This window comes from Micromonas pusilla (genome assembly GCF_000151265.4).
Source record: "Micromonas pusilla CCMP1545 genomic scaffold MICPUCscaffold_18, whole genome shotgun sequence".
Classification (NCBI taxonomy): domain Eukaryota; kingdom Viridiplantae; phylum Chlorophyta; class Mamiellophyceae; order Mamiellales; family Mamiellaceae; genus Micromonas; species Micromonas pusilla.
This window is the reverse complement of record NW_003315899.1, coordinates 265,351-284,530: the sequence shown is the minus strand read 5'-3', so window position 1 is coordinate 284,530 and position 19,180 is coordinate 265,351. Positions and strand designations below refer to the sequence as shown.

Sequence of the window (19,180 nt, the reverse complement as noted above, 5' to 3'; positions counted from 1 at the left end):
GGGAGTGAGGCGCGTTCTATCTCACACTGGTCCCCATACGACCCCGTTCGCGTGGTGAACGCCGATCCTTAAGGACTTTTGCCGTCGTCTCTCTTCGCCCACCCCTCGCTTTCAATCCCCGTCCTCGACGCCTTTCAACTCCACCTGACGCCTTTCAACTCCACCCCGACGTTCGCTTGTATAGAACGGCCCTGAACGGGAACGGAGGGAACGGAGAACAAGAAGCGTCCGACGGCGAAGAAACGTCATCAGACGGCGAGACGGTGACCTTCGCGTTCGGCGACGACGGCGAGTCGTACGATAAGGCTGTCGTCGACATCGACGCGATTGATATCGTCAGAGCGCCCGCCGCGCCCGGGAAGAGCGCCGCGAAGGTTGTCGCGAAGTCGGCGGCGACGGCGGCGGCGACCGCGGGAGTCTCCGCCGCCGTCGCCGCCGCCGCCGCCACCGTCGCCGCCGGCGCCGGCGCGGGCGCCGGCGCGCCGATCGACCCGGCGACCGCGTCCGCGGTCGCGTCCGGCGTCGGCGCGTCGCTCGAAGCCGCGGAGGCGGTCAAGGTTGCCATCGAGACGGGCGCCGGGATCGGCGGTGAGACTGCTCCCCGTACGACCCCGTTCGCGTGGTGCACGCCGTTCCTTAAGGACGTTTCCCGTCGTCACTCTTCACCCGCGCTTCCCTTTCAACGTTTGACCGGTAAGACGTTCGACTGACCGATCGCTTCACCCACGCAGGCGCCATCGGAGGGATTCGAGAGGCGCTCTCGCAGCAAAAGAGCGGCGGCGACGGCGACGGCGACGGCGACGACGCGACCGACGAGTACACCGCGCTGATGAACGGCCCCGGCGGCGGCGGCGCGGTGGGAGGAGGAGGAGGAGGCGACGGCGACGTCGACGCGGCGTCGCAGCTCGCGGCCGCCGGGGAGATCGACGACGGCGGGTCGTTCAGGCGCGTTCGAGTCGCACTGGTCCCCATACGACCGCGTCGGCGTGGTGAACGCCGATCCTTAAGGACTTTGCCCGGCGTGTCTCTCCGCCCACTCCACGCGTTCAATCCCCACCCTCGACGCCTTTCAACTCCAACTGACGCCTTTCAACTCCACCCCGACATCGCTTCGTATGGAACGGCCCTCAGCATGAGCATCACGCAGGACTTCATGGGCGCCGTCGGGTTTTACCGCCGCGGCGGCGTCGGCGCGGTGCGATTCGGACGCATCGTCGTCGAGCGCTCCGGCGGCGGGTACGTGCTGAGGGAGGAGGACGTGCAGGCGTTGGAGACGAGCCACCCGCTGATCGCGATGAAGATGCACCGGATGATGGCCGGCAACCTCGCGAATCAGGTGCGTTCTATACAAAAGTTTTTCACCCATCGCCCGGTTTTAACATTTGATCGCGTCTTTTTTCAACTGACCGATGAACTATTTTTGTATGGAATGGCCCTCAGGTGATATCGCGGAACAAGCTCATCACGCAGTACGTGCGGTGACGAGGAGGAGGCACGCGGTAGTACACGTGTACGGCGGCGTTGACTCGACTCTAGTAGTCTAGCTAGTTCTTTTCAACGCCTCGCAAACTACACGTAAGTTGTTAGTAGTACGTGTACTGTAGTCTACGGAAGACTCTAAACTTCTATCTTATATCCGCCGCGCGCGTCGCCTCTGAAAAAAATAGTGTATCGTCACACGAAGATCATCGCGCGCAGGACGCGCGTCCACAAGTCCGACCATATCGGATCCAAGAAGAGCTCCGCGAACCACCCGACCCACGCCGCGAGACGCGCCGCGCGAAGGTCTCGCACGTCCTCCGCGCGCAGCACGTCCGACGCGGCGACCGCCGCGGCGACGATCCCGATGACGTAGTTCCTCGCGACGACGCGTCTCTGGGCCGTTCTATACAAGCGAACGTCGGGGTGGAGTTCATAGGCGTCAGTTGGCGTTGAAAGGCGTCGAGGACGGGGATTGAAAGCGGGGGGTGGGCGGAGAGATGCACCGGGCAAAGTCCTTAAGGATCGGCGTCCACCTCGCGAACGGGGTCGTATGGGGACCAGTGTATAGAACGCACCTCTCCCTCTCCGCGCGCGTCGTCGCCCGCGGCTGCCACCGCGACCGCGCCAGCCTCCACCGCCGCGCGCGCGTCGCCGCCGCGCTCGCGCGCTCGGCGACGCGCCGCGTCCACGCTCGCGTCCACGCGCCGCCGCCGTCGCCGGTACCTAGCGCGACCGCGCGCGGCGTCGGCGATTTCAAAATGTATCGCTCCGGGCGCCCGTCGACGTCGTCGCGCGTCCAGACGTACCCTCGCTCGTACAGCTCGCACGCGCTCCCACGCGGGGGGAACACGCCCGCGGCTTTGTACAACGCGCGAGGCGGATGCGCGTCGAACGTCTCGAGCGCGTCGCGGAGGACGCCGTCGAGCTCGCACAGCGCCCTGCGTCGGCTGCGGAGGTTCTTCTCGCTCACCAGCCGCGTCCTCGACAGCGCCGCGTGCAGCTCGCCGACGTCGCCCCCCCCGAGTCGTCGCGCAGCTGCGCGTCGTCGTAGCGCAGCCGCGCGTCCAAAAGCAAAAGTACGCCCGCGCGTCGTCGTCGTCGTCGACGTCCACGCCGCGAGTATCTCCTCCTCGCGACTCGCCAGCGCGACCGCGCCGGCGTACAGCGGCAGCAGCGGGTGCGACGCGAGGAAGCAGTCCACGAGCCGCGACGCGAGCTCGAGGTTGACGACGTCGCGTCTCTCGCGCTCTTCGCGACGATGATTCGAATTCGACGCCGCGAAGCCGTGGATGTGCCACGTCAGCATCCACGTCAGCGCGAACGTCGTCCCCACACCGCTCGTCGCGATGACGTCACTCAAACGGCGTCTCCCCATTCGTCGAAGGAGGCACGGCAGCAGCGACAGCGCGTCGGCGACGGGCGCGAACGACGACCGCGTCGCGTCTCGAAGGTGAAACAGCGTCACGCGCTCCAGCGCCGCGGACGCGATCGAGACGTCCCTGAGGGGAGTCAGTTGAAAGGCGCGTCAGGGGTGGAGTTGAAAGGCGTCATAGGGTCGGGGTTTGAAACCGAGAGACGCCGGGAAGTGAATGAAGTCCTTAAGGAATCGCGTCCACCTCGCCGACGCGGTCGTATGGGGACCGGTGTGGTGTGATGATCGATGACGCGACGGGACGCGCCTCAGCACCAGCAGCAGCACGCCCGCGACGTCGTGGAGCCCTTGATAGTACCGCGCGTGGTGCGGCGCGCTCTCCCAATCGTGCGCGCCCACCGCGCCGCGGAGCACCTCCGCGAGCCGCGCGCGCTTCCCCTCGCGCGTCACGTCGTCCCAGTGCGACGTGAACGCCCACAGCGAGCGCGCGACGTCGTTTCGGATCACGACCGCGTCCGGATGCGCGGCGTCCGCGCGCTCGGCCGCGCGCTCGAACGCCTTCGCGTCGACGACGGACGCGGGCGTGATGCCGCAGAGGAGCGGCCACGCGCGGCGGCGCGTCGCGGAGGAGACGAGCCCGCGCGCGCGCGCGAACGACGCGAGCGACGACACCTCGGACGCGATGGAGGATCTGGAGGAGGAGGAGGAGGAGTTGGAGGGGACGCACGCGGCGTCGGCGCCGTCGAGGATGTAGGACACGAACGCGCGCGTCTCCTCGCGACGACGGCGGAAGTCGTCCGGGTCGTCGTAGTCGTCGCGCGGCGGCGGCGGCGACGGCGGCGGCGCGGCCATCGCGGCCGTGCGGCCGCGCGCGGAGACGTGCGGAGGCCGCCAGAGGAACGACGCGACGCGACTACGAACGACGAGCTTCAAAATAATCTGATGCTGTCCTCGATCGTGACGAGGACGTCTGACGCCGACGCCAGACGGCGCCGCGCGCGCGTCATGGCGGAGGACGACTGGAGCTTCCTCGACGAGGAGGTCGAGCGCTTGGAGAAGAAGTCCAAGGGCGGCGGCGGCGGGAGAAGAGCGAGCGGCGGAGGAGGAGGAGGACGCCGAGGAGGAGGAGGAGGCCGCGCGGAGACGAATGCCGCGGACTCGTCCGCGCCCGCGACGACGACGACGAGCGACCCGCTGGACGAGTGGAGCGCCCTCGACGAGGAGCTCGAGAAGCTGACGAAGAAGGGAGGACGCGAGCGCGGCGGCGGCGGCGGCGGCGCGCGCGACGCGCCCCCGCCGCCGCCGCAGCGACCGGCGCCGTCGATGCCGCCACCGCCACCGCAGATCGCGACGACGACGACGACGACGACGACGACGACGCGCCCGCCGCCCTCGACGCCCCACCGCGCGCCGCCGCCCGCGCGCGACGCGATCGTCGCGGACGCGCTCGCGCTCGACACCCCGTGCTCGCGCCGGGAGAAGCTCGCGTCGAGAGCCGCGCGGTTCGCGGACGACGCTCCGCCGGCGCCGGCGCCGAGACCGCGTCGTCGCGACCTGGACGACGACGACGACGACGACCGCGGCGGCGGCGCCCCGCGCCATATCGTGGGCGCGTGCGAGGACATGTGCCCGGTCGCGGAGCGCGAGCGCCGCGCGAACGCCGCGGAGCTCGACGTCCTCGAACGCGTCTGGGACGCGACGCAGTCGCGCGGCGACCGCAAAAAGACGAGCGCGCAGCTGGCGGTGAAGAAATACACGCGCATCGTGGACGACCCGTCGCCCGCGGACGTCCGCACGAGAGCCGCGCTGACGCGGACGTGCGAGCATCTGTACTCGCTGCTGGGTGGCAGGGCGAGGTATGGCGACGAATGTATTCCGAAGAGCCGATGGGCGTCGACGCGCCCGGAAGATTTGCCGCTGCTGGCGCGAAGCGATTTTCTGTGGGACAGACTCCGCGGGGTGAGACAGGACATGTCGCTGCAGGGGTTCAACAGGCGCGTTCGAGTGTCTTCACACTGGTTCCCATACGACCCCGTTCGCGTTGTGAACGCCGTTTCTGAAGGACTTTCTCTCGCGGCGTACACATGTTTCTCTCCGCCCACCACCCCTCGCTTTCAATCCCGACGCGCCTCGACGCCTTTCGACTCCTCCGCGTCTGACGCCGCCTTTCGACTCCGCCCCGACGTTCGTCGCTTCGTACGACGGACCCTCGACCCTCAGGGACGCGTGGGCCGCGACGCGTCTGGAGGAGATGGCGCGGTGCGCGATCGCGCTGGAGTATCTGCTGTGCGAACACCGCGCGACGCTCGCGGCGCCGGACGGGCACGACTCGCACCTTCACGTGGAACAGCTGGGTAAGACGCTCGGGACGCTGCGCGGCGTCTACGCGGAGATCCGATCCGCGTCCGACGCCGACGCCGACGCTGAGGTGGCGTCTTCTGATTCGTCGTCAGATCTGCTGACGGATCGCGAGGCGGAGCACGCGGCGTATCAGATCCTCCTCAAGCTCGACGACCACGGGCCGTTCAAGAGGGCGAGCGGCGTGGCGTTTCTGCGCGACGCGCGCGCGACGCCGCCGGAGGTGTTGACGCATCCGAAGGTGCAGGCGCGTTCTAGCATCACACTGGTTCCCATACGACCGCGTTCGCGTGGTGAACGCCGATCCTTAAGGACTTTATCTCCCGGCGTTTCTCTCCGCCCATCGCCCCTCGCTTTCAATCCCGACACACCTCGTCGCCTATCAACTCCGCTTCTGACGCCTTTGAACTCCACCCCGACATTCATTCGCTCGTATGGACCCTCGACCCCGCAGTTCGCGTTGAGGATAAAGATCGCGTACGAAGCGGGCAACGTCGTCGAATTTTTCCGCCTGACGCGTTCGAAGCGGTGCACGTACTTGCAGGCGTGCTGCACGTTCAAATACTTCGAGAAGATCCGCGTCCGCGCGCTGGAGGCGCTCGTGAGCTCGAGCGCGAAGGGCGCGACGATGAAGGCGGCGACGCTCGCGAGGGACGTGTTGCGATTCACCGCGAACGGCGACGGCGGCGGCGGCGGCGGCGGCGGCGACGACGACGACGACGACGCGTCCGCGTCCGCGGCGGCGATAGACCTCGCGCGGCGGTGCGGTCTCGAGGTCTCGGAGGACGGCGTCGTGCGCCTGAAGCCGGACGCGAGCGGCGGCGCGCTCGCCGCCGGAGAGGAGAAGCGCGCGTTCGCGTTCCGCGCGCCGACGACGACGGACGACGGCGGCCGAGTCAGGCGCGTTCCATCTCACACTGGTCCCCATACGACCGCGTCGGCGTGGTGAACGCCGATCCTTAAGGACTTTCTCTCCCGGCGGTCATTTCTCTCCGCCCGCCCCTCGATTTCAATCCCGACACATCTCGGCGCCTTTCAACTCCGCTTCTGACGCCTTTGAACTCCACCCCGACGTCGCTTTGAACGATGGACCCTCGACCCTCATCATCAGACAAAAAATCGTGGACGCGAAGGCTCCCGAGACTAAGAGCGGGATGTTCCGATGGCGCGGGCTCATCACCGGCGCGGTGGGGTGCTGATCCGACGCACCAGAGAGCGAGCGCGCGACGCGTAGATAGCGTGATGTAGGTATCTTCATCGTCTTCAGACCGCGCGTGATGAGACTTACAGAAGTTCTCTCTCTCGTACGCGCGCGTCGTCGCGACGGACAGGATGAAAATACTGTACAACTGTCGATGTCGGACAAGAGGAGCTGAGAAAACAATCTGATAATTATTATTTCGGCCGGCCAGCCTTGGATCTGGCGCCGCCGCCTCGCCGCTCACAACGAGACCGCGCGCCGCGTCGCGAGGTCGCGCCCGTCGCCGACGCCGCGCGCGCGAGCGAAGACGCAGCGACGCGCGACGCGCGGCCGCGAGACCCCGACGCGCTCGGGCCTGGGGGTGCCAACAATTCGAGGTACACGTTCGACGGCGCCCGAGAAACGAGGGTGCCAAAACGATGTCGGAAGACGACGACGCGACGCGCGAGATCGCGCGGCTGACCCTGCGCGACGACGCGCCCGCGCCCGCGCCCGCGGCGGCGTGGCCCGGCGGCGCGCTCCCGCCCTGGGACGTCCGCCTCGACGAACCGTCGCACGTCTACACGATCCACGGGGACTGGGCGCACCGATTCCACGGCGTCAGGCGCGTTCTATCTCACACCGGTCCCCATACGACCCCGTCGGCGTGGTGAACGCCGATCCTTAAGGACTTTTGCAATCGTCTCTCTCCGCCCAGGGTCCCCCGCTTTCAACGCCCGTCCTCGACGCCTCACAACTCCATCGACTGACGCCTTTCAACTCCACCCCGACGTTCGCTCGTACGGACCCTCGACCCTCAGGAGACTCGAGAAGATCGCGCACGACGTCGTCCCGTCGCCGCGTCGCGTCGTCAGCGGCACGAGCCTCCTGAGGCCGTGCTTCGCGCCGTTCGACGCGGACGCGGTCATGGACGAGTACTACGAGGCGTGGCAGTCGCCGAAGAACAAGCGACACGCGGAGTACGGCGGGAAGTCGCGCGACGAGATCAAGGCGCGTTCTAGTATCGCACCGGTCCCCATACGACCGCGTCGGCGTTGTGAACTTCATTCCTTGAGGACTTTATCTCCCGGCGCGCGTTTCTCTCCGCCCACCCCTCGCTTTCAATCCCGACACACCTCGACACCTTTCAACTCCGCCACTGACGCCTTTCAACTCCACCCCGACGTCGCTTTGAACGATGGACCCTCGACCCTAAGGCGATGTGGACGGAGAACGGGAGGGCGAAAGCTGCGCTGGGGACGCGCATGCACGCGTTGTTCGAACGCTTTTACGTCACCGGGAAGTCGCCGCGGGAGACGACCGAGGAGGAGGCGGAGGACGACGAAAAACGCGCGGCGCTCGAGGAGGACGCGCGAACGTTCGAGAAGGAGTGGACGCAGTTCGAGCATTTCACGCGGGAGAGATGCGCGCGAGAGGACGTCTTGTTCGCGGAGATGCGTCTCTTCTCGCCGAAGCATCGACTCGCCGGGACCGCGGATCTCGTCGCGCGCGGGTCGAAACCGAACGGCGTGATCGTGTACGACTTCAAGCGGTGCAAGGACAGCTGCGCGGAGGACGCGTTCGTGCTCGGGTGGCCGAAATTCGGTGAGAAAGAGTACGGATGCCATCGCATCCGCGGGAATAATCACGGGAAATACCGCGTCCAGTTGAACGTCTACGCGGAGCTTCTGCGCATGAACTACGGCGTCGACGTCGAGGCGATGTACATCGTGCGATGCCACGGCGAGCGCGTGAAGGGCGACGCCGCGGAGGTGATCGAGGTCGCGCGGTGCGACGACGTCGTGGCGATTCTGTTGGAGAAGCGCGAGCGCGAGTTGCGGGTGCGGCGGCTGTTCGCCGCGGCGGCGGCGGCGGCGCGGACGTGCGTGCACTTCGCGCGGCGGCGGCGGCGCGCGGGGGGGGACGACGCGGCGGCGTGACGGACGGATGGGGTACGCGTGGCGGGTGATGCGAGGGTGTCGCGCGCGCGTCGCGGGGTGTCGCGCGCGCGCTGGACGCGAGTTGACGCCAGTAGCGTGCAAGTGTTGTAAGTAAAGGCCACGTGTCCGAGAAAAAGTGCGCCGATCTAACCTTATCCTGTCTGCTGGCGCGCGAAAGGACGCGCGACCCTTGGTTACGTTTTCCGACAAGATTTCCGCCACGGCTCCACTCGTCCGCGCGCGGTGCTCGCGGACGGTCGCGGCCGCACTCGAGGCTCGCGACCGCGAGGATGTCGCTCCCAAATCTCCCAGCGCTGAGTTCAGTCGAAGATGCGAGCGTATTCATGGGTCGCTTCGGAGGCATCCGTTCTGTCGGCCCCACTATCAGCATGCGGATCTTCGAGAACCGGAACGTGGATTCTTGGGAAACGCTGGAGGGGAGGTTCAGTGCGCGCATAATCATGCAGCTGAGAGATCGCTACGTGATTCCCAACGTGAGTGCGGTCCAGGATGCGCCCGCGCTCGAGACTCCCGACCGCGAAGATGTCGCTCCCGGATCTCCCAGCGTTGAGAGCGAAATCGAGGCAGTCTCGAGCCCGGAGACGACCCCGGTGACGACCCCGTCACCGAGGTCGCTCGAGGAAGCGGACGTCACACCTGAATGGGAGTTCGACTGCCACGTCGACGGGACCGGGTGCCACGCGCTGGAAGGGGGCTGGACCAAACTATGGAAGGACTGTGTGAATGCGGCGCCGGCGGCGGCGGCGGCGAATGGGGGGGAACCTTCGCCGCTGCGCGATTGGAATGCAACTAATGTCAGGTACCCTTGCCCTGGGCAGGGATGCACAAAGAGACTGACGCTCGATAACGATAGTCACGGCGCGCACGTTCGGCTCAAGCGTCTAGTTATCGCCGACGGCAATCGGTGGGATCATGCATATGTCGTCATCCCCACCTGTTCGAAGTGTAACACATCATATAACGACCTCACGAGAGAGTGCATAGCGGTGAAAGTGGCCGACTTAGATGAGAAAGTCTACGTCGGGAGCATTACTCAAGATGGGCACACCGTCCATAAGTTGGAAAATGTGGAACCCGTTGTGGAGTTCCCCGCAGAAGACGTCGAAGGTTCCGTCGGGCTTAAACACCTTGACGATGAACAACTGAAGGTGCTGAAGGAATATTTGATTGTTTGGATGGAAAATAGAGTTCCAAGACTCGACACCGACCACCCCGACGCGATATCGCTTTTTTCGGAGGTGCGAATCCTCTTCTCCCGCCTCATGGTCAGTCGGAAGAAGGGCGAGTCCGAGTCCGATATCTTGAAATTGCTAAAGCCGCAGAAGAAAGATCTTCTTAACCATGAAGCATTCGGCAGACATTCGGACCTTTCTGAAGACTTGGTGCGACATCTGGACAAGAAATTAATGGAGCAATGCCGCGAGAAGCGGGGCGCGTTCAAGTTGTTCGGCGATACGCCAGGTAGATACACGCGTTCGGGGGCGAGCAGATCTGAGCGTGTGACATTGAACTTCGACAACGACGCTACGGACGGCTTCATCAGGAAACTCGTGACGCCCCCAAATACGTCCATGTCACCGAATGAGTTGGAGGAATGGAAGAATAGGTCCAAGCAACCGGGGGAGTGGAAGGGAAGAAATAATATCGTCCTCAAGGTCCGTGGCACGGAACAGTTCCCCGAGACCACGGCGAGCGACGTCGTCGAGCATCTGAAGGAGATATTGAAAGAGGTGGTCCACAGGCGAGAAGCGTTGGAGAAGGTCAAGGAATATTGCGAGAGAGAACTTAACGTTTAGGTAGCGTATCATTATCGTGAGACTAAACGAACGACTAACTCAGTTCGCGTTGACGTACTCGAACCGCGGCTCCGCCGCCGCCGCCGCGTCGTCGTCGCCGCCGCGTCCACCCGTGCGCTCCGGCCGCCACCGCGCCCCCTTGACCGTCGCCCTCGCCGGCGCGGGCCGCGTAGTCCCGGCGCGCGACGCCCACCCACCGCCGTCGCCGTCCCCGCCCGCGCCCGCGCCGCCCGCCGCCGCCGCCGCGGTCCTCCGTTGCAACCGATCGTTCACGACGCACAACGAGTTGTACGGATCGTCCATCACCCCCTCGTCCACGGTGACGCCGTCCAGGTACTGCTTCAGGAGCGTCCGCAGGTCGTCGTTCTCCTGCTCCAGCCGCGCGCGCTCCTTCGCGACCGCGCGCTCGTCCAGGTACACCTTGTTGTACCTCCGGAAGAACGCGTCGAGGTACTCGTACCGATGCACGGGCTCGTCCGGGCGTTCGCGCGTCGAGCCCCACGACGACAGCGACCCGGGGCCGTGGTGAAACGTCCCCTCGACGACGTCCCCCGCCGCGGGCTCGTCGTCGAGCAACGCGGCGAGCGTCGTGGACGCCTCCGCCTCCGCCTGCGCTTCCGCCGCCGCCGTCGCCGCCGGCGGCGTCGCGTCGGTTGACGTTCCATCTTCTCCTTCTCCTCCCTTCGCCTCGCGCGCGTCGTCGCGCGCGCCGATGAACGCGTCGCGTTTCTTCTTCGCGTTCGCCGTCGCCGCCGCGATCGCGCGCTCGCCGTCCGTCGCGCGCGGGTCGCTCAGGATCCGCGTTATCTCGGCGTCGCTCATCAGCCCGGACGCGCGCGCGAACGGCGCCACCTTCTCGTTTTCCGTCTCCATCTTCCGCGACAGCTCCGCGAGCTTCAGGAGTTTCTCACCCTTGGCGAGCTTCTCGTCCAACGCCTTGGACGCCTTGTCGCTGTTCATGATGAGCGCCTGAAGCTTCTTGTGCTCCTTATCCCGCAGCCTCTTCATCGCGCGGTTCAGGTCCTGGTAGTGCTTCGACATGATGTCCTTCTCGTGCCGCAGCGCTTTGTTCCTCGCCTCCCACTCCTCCGCGTTAGCTTTGATCTTCGTCCGCCACTTGGCGACGGCGTCTTGCAGGCGAATCAACTTCCGCATGCGTTTCTCGATCGTCCTCGCGCTGATGGCGTCCTGCCGCGTCAGCAGCTTGAACGAGCTCGTCCTCGAGTCCGTGGACGAGAGGTACTCGCGGTGCGCCGCCTCGAACGTCCGCTCGAGCGCCTCGATCGTCCCCTCGAGCGCGGTTCTCAGCGCGTTGTACTCCTCGGCGTTTGAGTTTTTCAGCTCTTCCCGTCGGCTCTCAAACTCCGTCAGACACTCGTGCTTGTGCGCCTCGTGCGACGCGTCCATCGCGAGCATGAGGTCCATCATCTCGCGCCTCTGCCGCGCGTGCGCGCCGACGATCTCCGCGCGCTCCGCGTCGAATTCCTCCGTGAGCGCTCTGAGGGTCGTTCCATACAAGCGAACGTCGGGGTGGAGTTCAAAGGCGTGAGAAGCTGAGTTGAAAGGCGTCGAGGGCGGGGATCGAAAGCGAGGGACCCTGGGCGGAGAGAAGCGCCGGCGAATGTTCTTAAGAAACGGCGTTCACCACGCGAACGCGATCGTATGGGAACCAGTGTACAGAACGCGCCTGAGGTTACGCGCGAATTCATCCTCCAGCGATTTCACGCGGTCGTGCTGCAACCCGATGAACGCGTCGACCGCTTGCACGTGCGCGCGCGTCGCCGTCGCGCGCTGCGCCTCCGCCTCCTCGAGCTCGCGGTCCAGGTCCGCGATCGCGGCGTCCTTGCCGTCGATCACGCGCTCGTGCTGCTGCCTGAGGGTCGAGGGTCCATACGAAGCGATGATATCGGGGTGGAGTTGAAAGGCGTCAGAAGCGGAGTTGAAAGGCGTCGAGGTGTGTCGGGATTGAAACCGAGGGACCCTGGGCGGAGAGAGACGAACGCCGGGAGAGAAAGTCCTTAAGGAACGGCGTTCACCACGCGAACGGGGTCGTATGGGGACCAGTGTACAGAACGCGCCTGAGGATCTCGATCTCGTCGCGCAGCTCCTTGACCTTGGCGTCTCGCATGATCTGTCGCCAGTGCGTGTGAATGCGGAGGGCGTTGACGCGGTGATGTCGCGCCTCGTCCATCATGCGCTGGCGCGTCCGCGCGCGCTGCTCCTCGAGCTTCGCCTTTCGCGCTTCCTCCGCCTGCGGGACGGGATGGGGGATGGGGGATGGGCGATGGGCGATGGGATGGACGACGGGGGCGGGGGGGGCGGACGTGAGAAATTCGTTCGTGATGCGCTCGCATTCGTCGCGCGCGAGCCAAATCGAGGAGGGAGCGCTGACTCCCGCGCGTCGCGTCGTCGTCGCCGCGCACCTTGAGCGCCTGCGCTTCCGCCATCACGAGCTTCTCTTCCTCCGTGAGCTCGGGTTTCTCCTCCTTCGGCGGCATCGCGCCCGGGTGAGTTCCGTCGCTGCGCCGCCGCGACGGGGAGGGGGGGGGGGAACCGCGCGCGCGCCCGAATCTGACTGGCGCCTCGATTAGGGCGCCCCGAGACAGGAATTCCGCTCGACCGGCGGAACTGATGATAGACTGAAGCTGAAGTCGTCCGTCGAGCGCGGGGGGAATGGGAACGGACTGGAGTGAACCGCAGCGCCGCGCGCGTCTCCGCGCGCAGTCGACGCCGCGCCTCGGGTCGCGACGACGCGTGGCACCCGCGCGTCGCCGTCTGAGAGAGAGCGAGCGCGCGCGAGCGGCCGGCGTCATGAGCACCCCTCGCGGAGGCACCCCCAGCGGTGGGGGCTCCTCGTCGAACGATGCGAGGACCGACGACGACGACGACGACGACGACGACGCGCTCGCGGGGCTGCCGCCGGACCATCCGCTGCTGGAGCGCGCGCAGAGGGCGCTCAGGGCGCAGCTGCTGGACAGCAAGCGCGAGCTGGAGGAGAAGATCAAGGAGAAGGGGGACGAGCTCAACGTGCGTCGTCGTCGTCGTCGGGATCGACGGATCGCCCCGCCGTCGCATCGTGCACCATGCCGCTTTAGGCAGCGGCGTCAACGGCGACTTTTTCTTCGCGTCGCCCGCGTCGCGTCGCGTCGGGGGGAGTCCGGGCGTCCGTCCGTCGCGACCGACCCTCGCGTTCTTCGCGCGTCGTCCGCGCGCGTCGTCGTCGTCGTCCGTCGCGTCCCCGCGGCGGCGGCGGCGGCGACGACGACGCGCGCGCGCGTCGTTCGAGCTCGTCTCGCTCGAGAAATCGCCGCTCCGATGGATCCTTCGACCCCCGCGCGCGCTCGCATACCGAACGAATGAATACTAATTCTTTCCCTCTCCTCCCTCCCTCCCTCCCTCCCTCGTCGGCGTCGTCGACAGAAAGAGAAACGCCGCCGCGAGCAGATCGGCGTGGAGCTGTACACGACGCAGCAGCAGCTCGCGAAGCTCCAGACGAACCTCGACAAGACGCACGACGCGCACGCCGCGTTGGAGGCGACGCGAGAGCAATCGGAGGCGCGTTCATTTTTACACCGGTCCCCATACGACCGCGTCGGCGTGGTGGACGCCGTTTCTTAAGGACTTTTAATAACCCCGGCGTTTCTCTCCGCCCATCACCCCTCGCTTTCAATCCCGACGCACACGCCTCGACGCCTGCCTTTCAACTCCGCTTCTGACGCCTTTCAACTCCACCCCGACATTCGTCGCTTTGAACGACGGAACGACCCTCAGAGCGACTTGAGAGAACTCCAAGAGTGGTTCGAAACGCGCGTCGCCGACGGCGACGACGCGCGGAGAATGACCGACCAGCACCAGCTCGAGCTCGACTCGCTCAAGGCGACGCTGAGACAGGTGGAGCAGCACAACGAGAAGATGAAGAGCGACATCGCGGTGACGCGCCGCGCGACGTACGCCGCGGAGGAGACGGTTGCGCAGCTCGAGAAGGATAAGCAAGATCAGGCGCGTTCATCGTATTTACACTGGTTCCCATACGACCCCGTTCGCGTGGTGAACGCCGATCCTTAAGGACTTTCTCTCCCGGCGCATCTCTCCGCCCATGGTCCCTCGCTTTCAATCCCGACACACCTCGACGCCTTTCAACTCCGCTTCTGACGCCTTTGATGAACTCCACCCCGACGTCGCTTTGAACGATGGACCCTCGACCCTCAGGATTTGCTCATCGATAATTTGCAAGATACGCTCCGGAAGCTGCACGAGCGGTGCGCGACGCACGACGCGCAGCTGATCGCGCAGCGCAAGGAGACGACGCGCGCGAGGGAGACGCTGGAGGAGGCGGCGCAGGAGATGGACGCGATCAACTTTGAGAAGAAGCAGCTCGCCGCGCAGTGGAAGGCGAGTCTCGTCGGGGTGAGCAAACGCGACGACGCGTTGAAAGCCGCGGAGGGCGCGCTACGGGACCAGGCGGAGACGAGGCGCGCGGTGGAGAGCGAGACGGAGGGGTACAAGAAGAACATACGCGAGGCGGAGGCGGAGAACGAGCAGATGAGCGCGATACTGCGCAAGGTTGAGAAGGAAGCGGAGGCGCTGACGAAGGATTTCGAAAAGTGCCGCACGAGGAAAGAGGTGAGACTGGTTCCCATACGTTACGTACGACCCCGTTCGCGTCTTGCTCGCCGTTCCTTAAGGCGGGCGGGCGTGCTGTTCTTTCGCGCGCTGTGATGAACCTCACGTTCGTTTTGACACGTGTACATGCTATCCACCAATCGCGTGCCTGCGTTTCTGACGCGTGGATTCCCTCCACCAATCAAATCGTCGCGCGTCATAACAGGTGCTCACCGCGCAGCACGAGAAGCTCACGACGACGCTCGAGGAGACCGAGGCGACGCTCGACGCGGCGCGGAAGCGCGCGAAAGCGCTCAAGGCGGAGGAGAAGGACGCGGACGACGCGCTCGGGAGGGCGCGCGAGGACCGCAGAGCGATCGACGAGCGCGTGCTGAGTAACCTCGGCGAGCAAAGCACCGTGGAGAAGGGCGCGAATCAGACCGTCGCTGCGACGCGCGCCACGCGAAAGGACATCAAAGCCGCGGAGACGGCGGTGACGAACCTGCAGAACGACATCGCGAAAGTGCGCGTCGACGCGCTCAACGCGCAGACGCACGTCGCGGCGTTGCAAGAGACGATGGAGGCTCTTGACGCGAGTCTCAAGGACAAGACGCGGACGATTGAAAAGTACGAGTTGGAAATCAAACGACGCGCGGATGAGATCAACAAGCGCGTCAAAGACGTCGGGCGGCTCAACCTGGAGCTCGATAAGCACAAGGGCGACGGCGACGACGGCGAGAACCTCGGCCCGCTCGAGGCGACCATCAAGAGCATGCACAAGGAGGCGGACGCGACGGCGAAGGAGAACAAAGAGCTGCAGCGGCGGTGGGTCGGACATCAGACGGAGCTCGTCGCGCTCGTCAACGAAAACAACACCCTCACGGAGAAAACGCAGCGGCTCCGCGCGGAGCGCACGATATTGGAGCGACGCAAGACGCGGCTGGACGCCAACCACGAGCGCCAGGAGGGCGAAGGCGCGTCGGATTCACACTGGTCCCCATACGACCGCGTTGGCGTGGTGAACGCCGATCCTTAAGGACTTTCTCTCCCGTCGTTTCTCTACGCCCAGGGTCCCTCGGTTTCAACACCCGACCCTATGACGCCTTTCGACTCCGTCTGACCCGCCTTTCAACTCCGCCCCGACGTCGCTTTGAACGATGGAACGACCCTCACAGTGCGCGACCTGGACCGCGCGACGGAGCACATGCGTAAGGACACTCTGAGAATCAACGAGCTGTCGGCGAAGCATTTAAAACGCAAAGACGCGCTCCTGACGGACAACCACGTCCTCGAGACGGAGATCGTCGGCGAGCTGAAGGACCTGGAGGTGGCCGCGGTGGAGCTCGAGGGCAAGATCGAGGCTGCGGTCGAGGAGAAGAGGGTCACGCTCGCCAACGTCGTCGAGGCGGAGCGTCAGATCATGCTGTGGGAGCGGAAGATTCAGGCGCGTTCTCCTCACACTGGTTCCCATACGACGGCGTTCGCGTGGTGAACGCCGATCCTTAAGGACTTTTGCCGGCGCATCTCTCCGCTCATCCCTCGCTTTCAATCCCCGACCTCGACGCCTTTCAACTTCAACTGACGCCTTTGAACTCCACCCCGACATTCGCTCGTATGGAACGACCCTCAGCTCGAGAAGGAGACGCAGGCTGCGCTGGACCCCGACGTCGGCAACGACGTCGTCAACGCGATGCGCAAAGAGATCAACCGGATGGAGCACAAGCACGGCGAGCTGAAGCGGCGACAGGAGAAGCTCATACAAGAGATGGAGAAGGCCATCTACAAGCGGCAGCTGATTCAGACCAAGGCGCTGTCGGCGGCGGCGAGAAACGAGGGGGGATCGTCCTCCTCCTCCGCTTCTCTGAAGGGCCGAGCCGCGAAGAAGGACGAGATGACCAAGGCGGGGCTCAAGAAGGCGTGCGCGGCGCTGAAGAAGAGCATCAGAGAGACGGAATCCGGCGGCGCCGAGGCGGACGCGCGCATCGAACGCCTCGAGGATGACGGCGTCTGCGCGGCGACGGAGGCGCGTTCTATCTCACACTGGTCCCCATACGACCCCGTTCGCGTGGTGAACGCCGATCCTTAAGGACTTTTCCCGGCGTCTCTCTCCGCCCAGGGTCCCTCGCTTTCAATCCCCGCCCTCGACGCCTTTCAACTCCAACTGACGCCTTTCAACTCCACCCCGACGTTCGCTCGTATGGAACGACCCTAAGGCGGATCGCTTCTCCGCGGAGATCGAACGATTACGCGTCGAGGAATCAACGCTCCGCGCCGAGCGCGACGCCAAGGCGCGCGAGCGCGAGGTGCTCCAGCTCGAGGCGGCGAAGAGCGCGCGGATGCGGAAGCGATTCGAGGACGTCGTCGAGGGGCGGCACCGCGTGTTGGCTTCCGACGAGGACGTCGTCGCGGATCTCGAAAAGGCGCGGCGGCGGCGGGAGAAGTTGCTGAGCGCTGTCGAGGACGCGTGCGAGGCGGCGCCGCACTTGTGGCCGTCGCTGGAGCGCGCGCTGACGCTGCTGTCCATCTGATTGAGTGTTCGTCGCGTGTGTAGACTACCTACTTCTCTTGTCACTACATGTGGAAACTACTCGTACTCGTACGTACCTACGGCGCGACGCGCGCTTCTCGGGCGCCTCAGCTTCTTTATCTAAAAATTTTATTCGTCTCAAAATAATATTTCTTCAGTTCGTGCAGAGTTCGTGCGGTGTCATCTCGTTTGGTCACCACGACCATCGTCAGTCGTCGCCGCGCGATGTCTTCCTCCGAGTCCGAGGAGGACGAGCGCGTCCCCTACCGCGACCGCGCGGAGTGGGCGGACGTCGCGCCGATACCGCAAGACGAGAGCGCGAACCCGGGTGCGTCCGTCGCGCGTCGTCGTCGTCGTCCCCTCCTCCTCCTCCTTCTCCGCGGAAGATTCGCATCCGATCGATCTGAACCCGATCGATCGCTCGATCGCTCGCGCCGTCCTCCCCCGTCGTCGTCGTCGTCGTTCGCGCGTCCGACAAACTCTCTTCTCCTCTTTCCCTCCCTCCCTGACGTTCTTCGCACTCCGTCCACCCATCCCGCGCGTCCGTGCAGTCGTCCGCATCGCCTACTCGGAGGAGCACGCGGAAGCGTCTGCGTATTTTCGCGCGATCGTCGCGTGCGTTCTATACACTGGTCCCCATACGACCCCGTTCGCGTGGTGAACGCTGATCCTTAAGGACTTTGCCCGGCGCGTCTCTCCGCCCATCCCTCGCTTTCAATCCCCGCCATCGACGCCTTTCAACTCCAACTGACGCCTTTGAACACCACCCCGCCATCGCTTTGTATGGAACGACCCTCAGGTCCGACGAGCGCTCCGAGCGCGCGCTTCGAGTCACCGAACACTGCATCGCGCTCAACGGCGCGGACTACACCGCGTGGCACCGCCGCTGGGTCTTGATCTCCGACCCTCAGAACCTGGCGAAAAACCCACACGCGCTGCGAGACGAGCTCGCGTTCGCGGAGAAGAAGGCGCTGCGCACGCCGAAGAATTACCAAGTCTGGAATCACGTGAGGCTCTGCGTCGGCGCCGTCGGGACGGCGGAGGTGAGACGCGACGAAGAAGACCGCTCGCTTTATGTCCACGCGACCCCACGTTTTGACCACACGTTTTGACACGTGTGAAAAGCTATCCACCAATCACGTCCCCGCACACCTGACACGCGTCTCCCCTCGACCCATCGCAGGCGGCGCGTCGAAACCTGAAAGTCGTCGAAGAAGCCCTCGACGCCGACGCGAAAAACTACCACGCGTGGAGCCACCGCGGCTGGGTCGTCGCTCGGTTCGGGCTGTGGGAGGAAGAGAAGGCGTACGCGTCGCGGATGATCGACGCGGACGTCCGAAACAACAGCGCGTGGTCGGCGCGATGGCACTGCGTCGTCGGACGCGCCGCCGCCGAGGCGGCGGCGTCCGACGCGGCGTCCGACGCGGCGGTCCCTTCGCCGTCAGGTGCGTTCTATACACTGGTTCCCATACGACCCCGTTCGCGTTGTGAACGCCGATCCTTAAGGACTTTTGCCGGCGCATCTCTCCGCCCACCCGTCGCTTTCAATCCCCGCCATCGACGCCTTTCAACTTCAACTGACGCCTTTGAACTCCACCCCGACATTCGCTTGTATAGAACGGCCGTCGCTCGCCGTCGTCGACGACGAGCTCGCGTACGTCGAGGCGAAGATCGACCTCGCGCCGGACAACGAGTCGGCGTGGAACTACGCGCGAGGCCTTCTGCGATTGAAACACGTCGGGTGGGCGCGCGGCGAACGCGTCGCGCGGCGGCACTGCGGCGCGTGGACGAGCGTCGTGAGCGGCGGCGGCGGCGGCGGGTCGTCGCGAGAGGACGACGAGGGCGACCCGATGGAGACGAGTCAGCGATCTCCCGGCGGCGTGAAGACGAGGAGGGCGAGCG

The 19,180-nt window shown here is 65.3% G+C and overlaps 12 protein-coding genes across 12 annotated transcripts; 9 read left to right on the top strand and 3 right to left on the bottom strand.

Moving 5' to 3' along the window:
* Window positions 1-154: 154 nt before the first annotated feature.
* MICPUCDRAFT_67791 (uncharacterized protein) lies at window positions 155-972 on the bottom strand (the record flags this gene model as incomplete). The annotated part of the gene is made up of 3 exons (XM_003064653.1): window positions 155-377; window positions 432-588; window positions 732-972. The coding sequence occupies 3 exons, from the start codon at window positions 970-972 to the stop codon at window positions 155-157; spliced, it is 621 nt and encodes a 206-aa protein (XP_003064699.1).
* A 949-nt stretch (window positions 973-1,921) lies between these two features.
* MICPUCDRAFT_54697 (uncharacterized protein) lies at window positions 1,922-3,706 on the bottom strand (the record flags this gene model as incomplete). The annotated part of the gene is made up of 2 exons (XM_003064652.1): window positions 1,922-2,981; window positions 3,060-3,706. The coding sequence occupies 2 exons, from the start codon at window positions 3,704-3,706 to the stop codon at window positions 1,922-1,924; spliced, it is 1,707 nt and encodes a 568-aa protein (XP_003064698.1).
* Window positions 3,707-3,859: 153 nt separating this feature from the next.
* Window positions 3,860-6,498, top strand: MICPUCDRAFT_67790 (uncharacterized protein; the record flags this gene model as incomplete). The annotated part of the gene is made up of 4 exons (XM_003064774.1): window positions 3,860-4,848; window positions 5,075-5,459; window positions 5,667-6,112; window positions 6,324-6,498. The coding sequence occupies 4 exons, from the start codon at window positions 3,860-3,862 to the stop codon at window positions 6,409-6,411; spliced, it is 1,908 nt and encodes a 635-aa protein (XP_003064820.1). The 3' UTR covers window positions 6,412-6,498.
* A 334-nt stretch (window positions 6,499-6,832) lies between these two features.
* On the top strand, window positions 6,833-7,066 carry MICPUCDRAFT_54695 (uncharacterized protein; the record flags this gene model as incomplete). Its single annotated transcript, XM_003064773.1, has 1 exon — window positions 6,833-7,066. The coding sequence occupies one exon, from the start codon at window positions 6,833-6,835 to the stop codon at window positions 7,064-7,066; it is 234 nt and encodes a 77-aa protein (XP_003064819.1).
* Window positions 7,067-7,612: 546 nt separating this feature from the next.
* On the top strand, window positions 7,613-8,461 carry MICPUCDRAFT_54694 (uncharacterized protein; the record flags this gene model as incomplete). Its single annotated transcript, XM_003064772.1, has 1 exon — window positions 7,613-8,461. One exon carries the CDS (start codon window positions 7,613-7,615, stop codon window positions 8,330-8,332), a length of 720 nt encoding a protein of 239 aa, XP_003064818.1. The 3' UTR covers window positions 8,333-8,461.
* Window positions 8,462-8,622: 161 nt separating this feature from the next.
* MICPUCDRAFT_54693 (uncharacterized protein) lies at window positions 8,623-10,078 on the top strand (the record flags this gene model as incomplete). The annotated part of the gene is made up of 2 exons (XM_003064771.1): window positions 8,623-10,025; window positions 10,069-10,078. 2 exons carry the CDS (start codon window positions 8,623-8,625, stop codon window positions 10,076-10,078), a joined length of 1,413 nt encoding a protein of 470 aa, XP_003064817.1.
* A 56-nt stretch (window positions 10,079-10,134) lies between these two features.
* MICPUCDRAFT_37168 (uncharacterized protein) lies at window positions 10,135-12,352 on the bottom strand. Its single transcript, XM_003064651.1, has 4 exons — window positions 12,224-12,352; window positions 11,828-12,018; window positions 10,868-11,647; window positions 10,135-10,579 (listed from the first exon to the last, which is right to left on the bottom strand). Exons 1-4 carry the CDS (start codon window positions 12,341-12,343, stop codon window positions 10,189-10,191), a joined length of 1,482 nt encoding a protein of 493 aa, XP_003064697.1. The 5' UTR covers window positions 12,344-12,352; the 3' UTR covers window positions 10,135-10,188.
* Window positions 12,353-12,960: 608 nt separating this feature from the next.
* Window positions 12,961-13,767, top strand: MICPUCDRAFT_54691 (uncharacterized protein; the record flags this gene model as incomplete). The annotated part of the gene is made up of 2 exons (XM_003064770.1): window positions 12,961-13,176; window positions 13,570-13,767. 2 exons carry the CDS (start codon window positions 12,961-12,963, stop codon window positions 13,765-13,767), a joined length of 414 nt encoding a protein of 137 aa, XP_003064816.1.
* Window positions 13,768-13,986: 219 nt separating this feature from the next.
* On the top strand, window positions 13,987-15,787 carry MICPUCDRAFT_54690 (uncharacterized protein; the record flags this gene model as incomplete). Its single annotated transcript, XM_003064769.1, has 3 exons — window positions 13,987-14,187; window positions 14,359-14,772; window positions 14,978-15,787. The coding sequence occupies 3 exons, from the start codon at window positions 13,987-13,989 to the stop codon at window positions 15,785-15,787; spliced, it is 1,425 nt and encodes a 474-aa protein (XP_003064815.1).
* A 168-nt stretch (window positions 15,788-15,955) lies between these two features.
* Window positions 15,956-16,243, top strand: MICPUCDRAFT_54689 (uncharacterized protein; the record flags this gene model as incomplete). Its single annotated transcript, XM_003064768.1, has 1 exon — window positions 15,956-16,243. One exon carries the CDS (start codon window positions 15,956-15,958, stop codon window positions 16,241-16,243), a length of 288 nt encoding a protein of 95 aa, XP_003064814.1.
* A 198-nt stretch (window positions 16,244-16,441) lies between these two features.
* MICPUCDRAFT_49303 (uncharacterized protein) lies at window positions 16,442-17,337 on the top strand (the record flags this gene model as incomplete). Its single annotated transcript, XM_003064767.1, has 2 exons — window positions 16,442-16,774; window positions 16,965-17,337. The coding sequence occupies 2 exons, from the start codon at window positions 16,442-16,444 to the stop codon at window positions 17,277-17,279; spliced, it is 648 nt and encodes a 215-aa protein (XP_003064813.1). The 3' UTR covers window positions 17,280-17,337.
* A 723-nt stretch (window positions 17,338-18,060) lies between these two features.
* Window positions 18,061-18,653, top strand: MICPUCDRAFT_23673 (uncharacterized protein; the record flags this gene model as incomplete). Its single annotated transcript, XM_003064766.1, has 2 exons — window positions 18,061-18,321; window positions 18,462-18,653. Coding segments are annotated over 2 exons (453 nt in total), but the record flags the coding sequence as incomplete, so codon positions are not given.
* Between the last annotated feature and the right edge of the window lie 527 nt (window positions 18,654-19,180).